This window comes from Camelus ferus, chromosome 7 (genome assembly GCF_009834535.1).
Source record: "Camelus ferus isolate YT-003-E chromosome 7, BCGSAC_Cfer_1.0, whole genome shotgun sequence".
Lineage (NCBI taxonomy): Eukaryota > Metazoa > Chordata > Mammalia > Artiodactyla > Camelidae > Camelus > Camelus ferus.
The window spans coordinates 73690979-73703927 of NC_045702.1; the positions used below are offsets into that span (position 1 = coordinate 73690979).

The 12949-nt window shown below is 35.4% G+C and overlaps 1 protein-coding gene across 12 annotated transcripts in view; it reads right to left on the reverse strand.

Moving 5' to 3' along the window:
* PHTF2 (putative homeodomain transcription factor 2) overlaps positions 1–12949 on the reverse strand; it is a 171924-nt gene that overhangs the window by 55344 nt on the left and 103631 nt on the right. For all 12 annotated transcript variants that reach the window (XM_032484145.1, XM_032484144.1, XM_032484147.1 and 9 more), the window contains 4 exons: positions 12810–12905; positions 10625–10750; positions 7183–9961; positions 3124–3262 (listed from right to left, as the gene is read on the reverse strand). In XM_032484145.1, the coding sequence (XP_032340036.1) occupies positions 9941–9961; positions 10625–10750; positions 12810–12905 (243 nt within the window). In that variant the 3' untranslated portion in view covers positions 3124–3262; positions 7183–9940. The remainder of the gene's footprint in view (positions 1–3123; positions 3263–7182; positions 9962–10624; positions 10751–12809; positions 12906–12949) is intronic.

Below are 12949 nucleotides of genomic sequence, written 5' to 3' on the forward strand. Positions count from 1 at the left end.
GACCTCCATTACATGTTTTGGAACATATAAAAATGGTAAGACAGACTTTGTTTCAGAGACCATCTTACACCTTAGCCACACAGATGTGTTGTTCCATTATGGGTGCAGAATTAGGCTGGTTTATATTATATGCCTATCTAACCTTTTAATAAGGTGCTTAAAGAAGATAGAAAAAGTAAGTCGGTAAAAAGGTCAAACTAAACAATGCACAAAGAGCCAAGTGCAGAGGTTCTGTCATTCTCTGGCAAGGTGGCACTCAGAGTCTAGTACCTGGCTAGGGACTGGAGCACGGAGGGAAGAAGGAAATGGAAATCAGTCAAGGATCCCATCTCCCAATCCTGAGATTTACCTATTTAGAATGAGACAAATCTATAGAAAATAAGAAAAGAGTTGCCACCGTGAGGGACATTTTAGGTATGAGTGGAAGATCAATAGGAAAAGAAACTTCCGGTTCCAGTTTTAAGATAAGGGCCTACTAATGAGATGCCATCTGATTAACTCCGTGGTCATATGGTAAAATGGCTGAATCAAGACAGACTGATTTTAAAAAATTAGTAGAACGTGAAACTGAAGAGGGTCTTGGCTTAAAAACAAGGCTGTTTAAAAGTGTGATTGCTTAATCCTACCAACCCCCAACAAATGAAAGATCACTTGGGAGCAGTGAGCAAGTCTAGTTTGTTAAAGAGATGGGTCATGGTAAGTTACCTGTCCCATGGAAAATAGATTCCCTCAAATTAGAACTGATTAAAACAGACTTCTGCTGGAATAGTGGGGCAGCTAAATTTCTCCATAACAAAATCTTTTAACTTTTTTTAGAAAATAGGTACTTAAAATTTAAGTATTTATATTAGAAAATTACAACCACAGTCTATTCTCTGAGAATAAAAGGATCCTTAATTCTACTGCTCGTTAGTAATAGAGAACAAAATATAAAGAAAGAAGTCTCAGAATGATAAAGCTCAATAGATCAAGTAATTCTAATTCTGTCCATCTTTTTTCAGATAGAGAGTAAATGGCTACTACAGGTCACCTAGGAAATCAGCCTAAAAGCAAAGATACAAACCTAGGTTCCTGATACTCAGAGCAAGACTTTCCCTCTATGCCACAACTCCTGCATGTTCAACTGAGATTAAAAAAAAAATTCCATTGCAGATGAGAAAACACGATTTTCAGGACCACTCACCAAGTGACAAAATTTACACAGTATCATTCTCACTGATATGTAGAATCATCATGTTGAGGAGGACCCAATGCATCAACTAAGCTAGTCCTTCTTTCCAAGTGGATGAACCCCACGATGCCTGGAGCATCTCTAGGGTTGGGGTGTCCACAGCTTCTACTTACATTCTGTGTTGAGTAAGTAACTGATACTTTTTGTTTGATACTTTCTGCGTGTGCGACTATCTAAAATCTCACAACATAATTCAAGTTACTATCTGTTGCTTTAAATCCTGAAGTTGATGAAGAACAGGTGACTTCAATGTAAGCTGTCACATGCTTAAAGACAAACATAAGCCTTCCATTTTTTCATTTCCACATTGAGTAATCCAAGTGCTTTATCCCAAAGCCTTATTTTTAATTTCTTTAACAATTTGGATTTCTTTAGACAGCTGCAGTTTCTCCAGTTGGATAATTTCTTTAATTTACTGATATCACTCTGAGCACTTGCCTATTATCCAAAAGGGTTGCTAATAAAAATAATAATGCTAATAGTTAATAGTTGTGGTGAGATGATTATATGCCAGGCACCAAACTAAGCACTTTCCCTAACTGGTAGGATTATTTGGGATATTTGCTGCTGAAAGAGATTCAAAAGAATGAGTTATCTCTTTCCCTCCACTATTCTAAGAAGATAGTCATACAATCCTATTTTGAGCTTGACTTCCTTCCCTCCACGGGTTATCACTGCCTTTGGAGTTTCAAGGGTGAAAACAAGGCCCACAAGGCAATTCCTCAGCCAGGCTCTGGCTTGGGAATCTGGTGGATTGAGAGCATCTAGTGGAAAATGTGGAGGTGGGAGTTGCTGGGAGAGGGGCTCATCCCCCAGAAAGTCTGCAAATGTTAGCTAGATATGAGCAGAGAAAGGCAAACCAGGCCAAATGGCAGGAATTGGGCAAGAAAGGAGGGGCACAGGCCAAATGCAGGAAACCATATATCATGTAAACAACAGGGGTCCTTGGGCAGACAGAGAAAAGCAGGAACCTCCAGACTAATAAGAGGTCATACATTTTGGGGATGTAAGTGGCCTGGAGATCAACAAAGAAAGGTGAAAAAAGGCAGGAATCTCCAGCGTCCAAATGTAACCTTTTGCTCATTATGCCCTCATTTCCATAAAATTAGCCTTGCAGATTGGAAGTACTCCTTATGCACTGACGCCATGACACTTCCGATCCAGACTAAATAAAGACAAAAACCCTTCCTCCCCTTGGGAAGGTGGAGCTGGGATGAAAATCAGGGAATACGACCCCAAACCCTCCCATCCTCAATGAATATTCTGCCCATTCATTTTACACCCTATGTAACCAACCTGCCAAAGAAACTCAGGGCAGCTGCTCACCTGAGCCTGTCAGCTCTCCCTTTGAGAGCGTACTATCTATCCCTTAATAAATCCTCACTGTACTTTCTTGACCTCCTAGTCTCATCTCTGAATTATTTCTGCAACAAGACAAGAACCTAATCACCAGCAACACAGACACACAATGGAGCACAGCTATGGGGCATGTGTGGAAGGAGAGGGGCGCTGAGATCTGGTGCCTTGAAGCAAAGGTGAGGATCTTGAGCCTAGGGTCAGCAGGGGAAGACCTCTAAGGGGAGCATCTCTGAGCTGGCTGGAGCATCCGCACCCAAAAGCATAGGAGTGTTGGCCAGGCAGAAGCACCAGGATGGAGGAATAGCTACCACTAGAGAATACAGACAGGCCACTTCCATATTTTCCAGGTACTAGCTGAATCCCCTAGGTTTTTGTATCAATCCCAGGAAGAGGAGCTCCTGCAAACATAACATATTGAATTCTTGATAGTCTTTTAAATCTCAATGCCAGATTTAGTTTAAGGACAAAGAAACTAATGCTGGGTGGCAGAGGTTCATGCCCATTACACAGACCTTCTCCAACTTCATACTCACAAGGACCAATTCATGCTCCAGCAGCAGCAGCTTTCCATCTCATGAGACGAGGATTAGGGAGGTCAAGTAACTTGCCCAAGGTCATACACATGCTGCAAAGAACCCATGATCCATTAGAGTGTAGATGACTTCTGCTACTCTGTAATTAAAAAAAAAAAAATTTCACTTTGCAAATAATTATAAATTAACTCTATCATCCAAATACGGAGAAAGAAATTGAAGTCAATTTAATTTTACATACTCTTAGATACAAATTTGTGCCATGTCAGTTTTTTTTTAAATCACATAAAAATTCTAGAATAGAAATTAACATGGACTAAAATTTTAACTTAAAAAAATTAATTTTCAGTCTAGTGCCATTCATTAAGTGTCCAAGTAAAGAAGGTGGTACCTCAGTTTAGTATTCACCAAGCAACTATGACATGCCAGAATTGTACTAGGCAGTCCTAATCTTTAGAATAAGATTCAAATTCTAGGCTTCACAAAGTCATCTCCTAGCATTATCTTCTATCCCTTGCCTTTACACATCGTCTTCTCCAGACATGCTGAACTGCCTGCATGTGACACTTACACTGGCAACTCCATTACAGCATGTACACTCCACAAGCTAAAATTTGTTTGCATGACTGTATGACCTCGTAGCCTCCTTTAAATGAAAAGACAAACTGTATTTTAATTTCTATATCCTAGCTCAGTGCCTAGCACATAATATTCAAAAACTATTCATAGAATGAATGAAGAAAAACTGAATAAAACTGCAATTTTGTAAGTAGTTGGTCTGTTTCTCATATTTGCTAGACTAACTTCTTACCCTAACATCTTCGCCCAAACAGTAGAATTCGTGTTACAAGAATCTTCAGCACCACTAATCTGACCCAGTAAATTCTGGCTGAGAGCAAGGGTATAAATAGAAAGGAAAGTGGCCAGCTCAAAGTTTGCATTTCCAGGCAAAAACAAGTAAATGCATTTGCAACTGGGTATATATATCTCAAGGGAGACAAACTGGTCAGAGCCTTTGGCAACAAGTCTATTTTGCCTTAAAGCATACCTCTTAATACCAAGATAAGGAAAACCAGAAATTCCCATATATAAATAATTGATCAAAATTTGCAAGAGAATTTGACAAAGATAACTCCAAACTCCTGAACACCTGTCAAGGAGATTATTAAATATCTACAGAAAGTCAATGATTAAATTTAGCACAAAGAGTTTGATTTAGCTTTAAAAGACAAAAAAGAAAACAAGCCACTAATTTAAATTTCAGATCACTGTTGAATACACAGAATTGAATGACATTATAAAAAGGAAGGAACAAGCAAAACCCTTAGCCCTGAGATTGTTAACTATTTTGTAGACATAGAAGGCTTAAAAGTGTTGAAAGGATAGACAGCATGGATAGCCAAGCACTACACTTAAAAACGCATATGAGAAGACAGATACAGAGGGAGAGCCAATTAGGGAAGTAAAATGGCCTAAGATTAAACAGCCAGCCAAATATGTGAGGTTTGTCCAGGCTGACTGTCATCTTTTGGTTACTTGAGGAGGTAAGAGTTTGTCATAGGGATAAATGGTAACAACTGGCCTCATGATTCAGGACACAAGATGAAGCTACCATAGTCTGAGACCAGCTTGAATGATCCAACAGCAGAGCCAGCTAAGCTATCACTCAGTGTCTCTACCATTGACAGTTTTGGGCATTTTCTTCTAGTCTCTTCTCCCTTGTCCACTCTCACTAACTTCCTTTTACTTCAGGGGTTTGCTTTAATTCACGGCTTCGTTGGGGTCTCTGCTTTTCTAGCAATTCTCTCTGCTTACACTGTGTCCTGACTCAAACTTGCAGTAACAGAGATTTTGACTGGGTCACCAAGTCACTGCCAAGGACGAAATACCTCCATCAGGGCAAAGTTTTTGTGCCAGCTGGTCTCCTGGGTTCCTTGAGGCTCATAAAATAGCTGGCTACTTTAGGCCCAGGCACCGATCACTGACCCATTCAGCTGTGGCTGAGATAGAAAAGTGATATAGTCCAATGAAGCATGATGAATGTAAAGAAGCAAATTCCTGCTTTGCTCAGAAGAGGGCTGAGAGTGTGGCAAGCTCTCAGAGTGCCATCTAGTATAGAGTGGTTCCATCCACCTATAAACATTAAACAGTGCTCTCATACTCTAGATGCAAGCACCTCGCATTGAAATCTAAATGGTTTATAACAAAAAATTGGAAAAGGAAAAGGCTGAAGATGACAGCAGGGGGAAAACTGAGGAGGTATCCTGTAGGAGGGCAAGAACAGAACCCTGAGTACTGCTGGAGAGCTGCCCTCAGAGAGCAACATCTCTTCCACAGAACTGAAGAAGGGAGGAGAATTCATGCATGATATTTATCTTTTCCATTAAGTTAGAAGGAAAAAATGCTAATAGTTATAGTATGAGAGGGATTAGGAGCTTTCAGGATGATAAATGAGGTTTGGAAGAGCCACAGTAGGGAACATATAAGTGTACAAATGATTGATTAAAGAAAAAACATTGCCAAATAAAGAACTCAGAGGTTCCAGTAATATCTTGATGAGCATCATCTGTAGAAAGTCAAATCAGATGTTCTTCAGCAACTCAAAGCATGAACAGGGAGCAGACAACTTAAAGTTGAGGGTTGAGACCCGGCAGAAGATAAAAGATAAAATGGGTGTTACTAGTGAGCGATAGAGATTTAATAATGAAAAGATATGAATGAAATATGCACCTGAGAATTTAGCAAAATTATTCATAATTGAATACAATATGAAGGCAAACAAAAGAATGAGAAAACTTCCCTTCCACATTTTATCACGCTTGCTTATGAAGAAAAGGAATTAAACGTCAACTCCTTGTAAAAGAATTCTTTACATATGATAATTTATTTGAAGCATAATTCTTAGTTATGTCTCTTACTTGGCAGAGATGCATATGGTATCTTATGTAATATAAATGCTTTAGCTTAGAAATTGTTAATTGTCCTAGGCCATTACTCATTTGAAGGGGAAGGAGAGCCAATCTTTCTGTACAACAAATACATGTCAGTCCCTGTGCTAGGTGCTTTTCATATGCTATCTCATTAATCCTCCTAATAGCCCTGTAAAATAGGTATAAATGTCAGTAATTTACAGCTGAGAAAACCAAACTCACAGAAATTAAGTAATTTGCCTATGAACATAAACAAGTCCAGCTTCAAAGTATGTGTTCTTTCCAAAAGGCCACACTGCAGACAGCTGAATAGGGAGCTGTCAAATGAATTCTGACTTTTTCCTATTGCCAAAAGCTTATTAGTTCATATATGACCTCACTATAAATATGGACAGATTTATCAATATCTTTGTTCTGTCCAGAATATTTTCCCATTATTAAGTATTTTGATCAGTCAAGAGGTACAGAGGTGCTATTACAGAATATACCTTCAAGGGGAATAAAGGAGAGTGTGTGTTCTAATTGTGGAACCTTGGGCAAGCTTCTTAACTTCTTTTGTGGCCTTAGTTTTTTTATCTAGTAAAATGAGGACTCTAGACTAGGTGGTGTCTTTGCTTCTATTTGATTCATTCATTCATTTATTCATTCATTCAGTAGATTAGGCACTATTTTATGTGCTAGGAATATGGTGGTAAATGCAGTTAACATCTCATAGAATTGACATTCTATAAAATTCCTTATCTTAAGACAGTAATTCTCAAGGTGATGAGGAGTGACAGATGAGACAAACTTTCCAAATCACCTAGGGAATACTTTTTTGACTATACCTGTACCACCTTCCTAGACCCACAGTCTACTCCTCAAGAAGTAAGCACCATGGGGAACCAACAAAATTGATAAGCATTTATGGTATCTTTCATATAGGCTTGGCAGAAAAAAAGGTTGAGAATTTTTGTTCTAAGTGATATAGCAAGTCATATTGCTCTAATTCTAAGTCTGAAGGGAAACTCATTAAAAGAGCCAATTCTAAGCTTAAAGTAAGTTTGAAAGTGTGCTTGAATTTATAGTTCCTGATTAAGTTCTATGAACATTTGTACCAATCAGATAACAGAAATACTAGAATGCTTACCGATCTTATTGTTGGCCATACTCTCCCGTGCTGAGTTCACGTGCAAAGTCATTTGATTGAAAACACCACTATCCTTCTGACAATGAATTTTAATATCCCAGGCTACAGCCAGTTTTCTGTATTTAAATACAAACAAACAAGCAAACAAACATTAATGATGTCATAGCATTTTGGTGATGAAAGGCCTGTGCATGTATTCTTCCTTCATGTTCGGAGAATCATAACAAAATCTGAAGTGCTGGCCAAGTTTTAAAAAATTTATCCCCACTCCCCTCAAATCTAGCACTTATAGCTAAAGTTTATGCTACAGTAAATACAAAATTACTATAGAAATGTGTAAGACTTGAAAAAAAATTTAAAAACCACTTCCAATTTAACACTGTCATAGAATGTTTTATTTTAAACTTGCTGCTCAAACTTTCAAATACGACACATGTGGCAAAGAAACAGAAGTTAACACACAACATCTGCCACAATTCTTTCAACTGCCTTTTCTATATTATGTGATATGTTACAATTTCCTTTAAATTTCTTACATTCATGGTATTCTTAAAGGCAGCAATGTCAATTTTTCTGCTTTGGAAACAGTTCCATTAATGTTCTGAAATTACTTAAAATGACACCTTTTTCCTTTTAGTATTCTACTGCTGCCCACATTAGTGACATAATTTCACATATTATTAATATGTTGTTGAGAGGTACACTGTACTCAGTAAATCAACTCCCAACTCTAAGTAAAATAAACTTCAATCAAAAACAAGCATTTCCCTAAACCAGTTTACTCACCTACTTTTCTCAAAAATATTTCCATTCTGAAATAGGTTTTTTTTTTTTTGAGATACAATAGTTTCCTTTTTTCATTCCTAACAGAACTGATGCTGTACTTTTTTTCTCAAAATATATTCGATATATTCTGTGCAAAATGTTAAGTTCTGTATAGGTATGTACCTTATTTTGAAAAAGTTTATAAAATATAATTCCTAAAAACAACTTCAACATTAGACAATAGAGGAAGAAAAAACATACCAGACAAAGCCTAATTTTTCACAGGAGAAAATAAGTATGTTCTTAAAGCTCCAGTAATACATTCCTTGAAAAACTCAGAATGCACTTTGGTCATTATTAAACATATTAGAACATAGGCAAATAAAACAAAATGCTTTTGTTGTTTTCTACAGAAAGAAAATATACTACACTGAACTGAGGCTGATCAAAAGGAATGGTGAGAGCAAAGTGATACTACAACGTGGCTCTGTTCTCCACACATTCCTGATCTTAAGATTATGATTTGGAGATTAAAACTGCACCAATCAAATAAACTATTTACAATTAATAATTTTAAATACCCTAAAACATGGTAAAAAAAATGAGGATATTCAACATGATACACCTTGCACCAAGATAATTCTAGATTGTTTCAAATAAATTTTGTTTTAGAAACTAGACACCCAGTTAAAAAAAAAAGTTTGCAAAAACATTTCATGTTTCATTTAACTCCTAAAATTTTTTGATTGTACAAATATAACAACTTAAAATCATGGCCCAATGTAAGATACCATCATATTTGCCCTATTTACCTAACATGCCAACATGGTAAGTTTTCATTTGGACACTTGGCAAATTACTTACGGAGGAAGGGTTAACTTTCTAGGGTAAAAGCATCTAAAATAGCCCTTATACAATTGGGGGTTGAGGGAAGAGGTGTACCAGATTAAGTTTAGAGGATAGAATTTGCAAGCTATAGCTGTCTTCCCTGAAAATTTGGATACAGGTTTATAACTAGTAATCAGAAGAATATATTATTCATTTTTTAACCTTATTCTTAAGTTGTTCATTTGAATGTGGTATGAACAGCATACACTTATAGTGTACCATGGGAAGAAAATTATTTTGCTTAAGTAAACATAATGTACTTTAGTAATATCAATAGGCACTTCACTTGTGAGATGAGTATATACCTCACTCAAAAGGATACCGTATCATGCCCTAGTACACTATAACATATCCCATATATAAAGATACGCATTAAAGTAACAATTTAAAAAGTGCACATTTTGAGCATGCACAGTTGGAGCTGTGCAAACAGCCCAGTGTTTCAAATAAATACAATTATTACTAGTTAATTTTTATCAAAATATCTTACAGTATGATAACCATTTACAATTATTGCTCTATTAAGAGTTTTATCATCAAAGAGCACTTGTTGACCTGTTGTGTAATATCATATATATTAATACTGAAGGGTGCTTAAACTGCAGCTTAATCAGTATAGATTCTGGTATTGTTCCAAAATAATTCAAGAGAAACCCTGACTGGATCTTGATTTACTGAAGAAAATACTTCATGTGTTCAGCTGAGTCCAAAGCAATATTTCCAAATTAAAGAAATTTTCCTCAAGTAAGGCAAGTCACGGCACTGATGGAGAAACAGTGTTTAGCAATGGCTTCTAATCTCACAATTTGTTATTTTGTCAATTATTTATGAGCAATTACCAGGATCTCAAGTATCTGGATATCAGTTTTATCACCCTTTCAACAACTAAGTACATCAATGATAAAAATAAAATATAAAGACTAAAATAAATGTAAAAAACAGTGAACAAATGAAATAAATATAAGAATTGCACAAGACAGTCTGATGTAAACACTTCAATTTCCCAGCTGAGACTCCTGAAGCAAAGAGTCAGTGACTGCTTTCAGGCAGCTTAGTTGGTACTCTTATTCTGGAAAAGAGGCTACATCTTCTTTTCTCTGAATTGTCATGATTTAATCTTCCACAGCTAGTGAAAAAATAATAGAAGTAGGGACCATTAGAGCCAGTTTTGATATTGCAATTTATTAAATTACATTATATAATGCTGTTTTTATCTAAATTTCATTCAGAAACAAGTATTGGTTCTACTATTTTAAATATCTTTGTCCTTTTATTTTCAAGAAAAATTTATCTTAAACAAATGAAAAAGTGAAAATCAGATTTCTCTTGCTTTCTTTTACTGGGAAGTGGCAATATACATATATTACTTCTTAATATGAATATTCTACACCTTATTCACTAACAGCATTGCACATGTTGGAAGATGTATGTATTGCTATATACATAAATAATATAACTTTGATCGAAACCAGAAATAGGGCTCTTTTTTATCACCTAAATTAGATTCAGATTATATATGAGTAAAAATAAATTCCTCACTTATCCTACACAGGAATTCTACTTGTAATGAGTATTGTTCCAAATTAGAAGTTCCATCAGTATTATAAACCAAGAATATTTATCCTTCTTTGAAATTAAATGTGAAATTATTTTCACTAACTATATACAACATAATCAAAATGACTCCATTACTGTGCATGTGAAATCTCAAAAGAGTGCCCAGGGTGAAATAAATGTTACAAAAATGTAATAGTGCACTAAAAAATAAAAAATACCTACAAGCTCTTACCTTTAAATTAAATCCAAGCAAGTCACTGATAACACCAGAAACAGCTGACAGGATGACAACCTGGGTGATGTTATAAAGCAGTGGATTCATTGTAAGCCCATACAATCTAAAGGGACTGTCCAATTCCTAGCAGAGAGAAAAAAACCATGAGCCCAGATTCACTAAGAACTATCAGTTAAACTAATTCAGGGCAACATGCAATGAGGATTTTTTAAAACTCTGTTTCAAAAAACAGTTACAAATCATGACAGTTTTAGAAAGAATAAACTTGGTTAAACTTGAAATAAGCAAATAACACTTTAAGGTTTTTTAGTAGAAAGTGACTTCCTTTGAAAGAACTCTGTAACCTAAATTTGTTAACTCCAGTTTCTATTCCAAATGAATGACAAGGACTGGTCTAGCAGCTACAAGGTTAGAGAACATTTTTTTAGTATAAGAATAGGAAGCGAAAGAGGACGATATCTTTTTGCAGAATTAGAAATTTAACTAGCTGAATTTTCTGCCAATATTAATACACATATAAAAATGCCCCTTTGAAACAATTTTCAAATACAAAGATTCATTAATTAATTGATTGAAACATTTAAAGTTCTATAATATGCCAGGCTCTGTGCTAGGCTCTAGGAAATGAAGTTTCAGTCCCTGTGCTGAAGGACCTCGCAATCTAATAGACGTGCCAACAAACAATTCAACCATAAAAGTCTCACAAAAAAGGTATGTATAAAAGGCAGTGGGCCATTCAGGAAGGTGCTCCTGAAACTAAGTGGGTGGAGGAGAGAAGGTATCCCCTAAGACACACGAGAACATGGCACCTTTGAATTGCTACAGGTTACTCAGCACTGCTAGAGCCCAAGTGCAAAGGAAGAAGTACTCTGAATTTGTAAAACTGGCTACTTAGGTAAGGGCCATTCTTTAGGCAGATTTTGTCAACAGGCTAGCACTAAAGGAATTTAATTGGGGGTATAGTATATCAGATGTACATATGAAAAAGATTTAAAAGCAACAAGACCAGAAGGAAGAATGCCTTAAGACTTCAGTGTATCAAAAGCTCAAGTAAGAGAAGATGGGGTGCCTTAGAGCAAAATCGATAGGAAAGAGGGGATGAACTGAAAGATATTTGAGGGTCTGAGTCAATGGGCCTGAGAATCTCTTGGCTATGAAGAGTAAGAGAGAAGGAGCAATCTGCATTAAGTCCCAGGTTTCAACTAAAAGACTATGTATAATCAAAAAGGATCACACTAGTGTGCTTTGTATTTTAACTATTTTTGTTTCTCTCTACTTTGCAACTGAAGCTGCTCACAAGTCTCATCTTTCTAGCCTTCTCCTGTCTAGCACAGTGCCTATACTCTGAAGATTCTCAATATTTATGTATCAAAAACCTCACCTAGGTAGGTTTCTGAATCCTTTCAATGCCTACCTAATATGCTATGAGGTGCAGTCTATATACATTTAGTTCAATACATTTCAGTCAATACATTTTAGTTCACTGAAGAATTAACCATAACATTGAGACACAACTAATTTCATACTATTGTATGAACACTTTTAAATAATTCTCAGAAATACGTTCAGTTGGATATAGAAACTGAGATTAAAAAAATTTTTTTTTCCTTTTAAGAAAAGCATTACTAACACTGCAAAGCAGTGATAAAAATATTTTATTAAATTACCTCCAAAGAGTTATTATTATGAGATCAGACATACTAAAATTATATTCTTTTTGTTACCAACAATGCTTTGAAAATTTAAATATTTATTGGTGATATGTATTTATTATAATGATTATATATTACTACTTCTTAAGCTTCAGATCAAGCAGAAGACTACTCTGAGAAATGAAAAAAATTTTCCAAAATAACATCAAATCTTTTTTGAAATCTACTTTAAGTTCTAGGACACAAAAATTTCCAAAGATACCAACCTCTACAATACTCTAAACATTTATGAAAAGTCTTAAATTTTCAAAAGTGATTAAAATTTCAAAATGAAACAATTTGGCTTACTTTGATTAGTTTTTCAATGAGAAATAAAATGTAAATTACACAACTGTGCTCAAATATAATTTGGAAACAAACTTGGTTATTCATGAAAACCAAATATAAAGTAGGATCTACAAACAAAAAACTAAGACATAACATCAGAACAGCATATTCTACATTATGCCCACTTTCAATTCCATTTTTACCTTCAGCAGTTTAGTAGCCAGTTTTAAAACATTATTCACTAGTGTCAGTTCCTCTTTTTTGTTAGGTTTCTTCTCCATTTTCAAGTAGAGGTTTATCTTTTATTAAAAAAAAAAGTAAACAAATATACTTTATATTATAA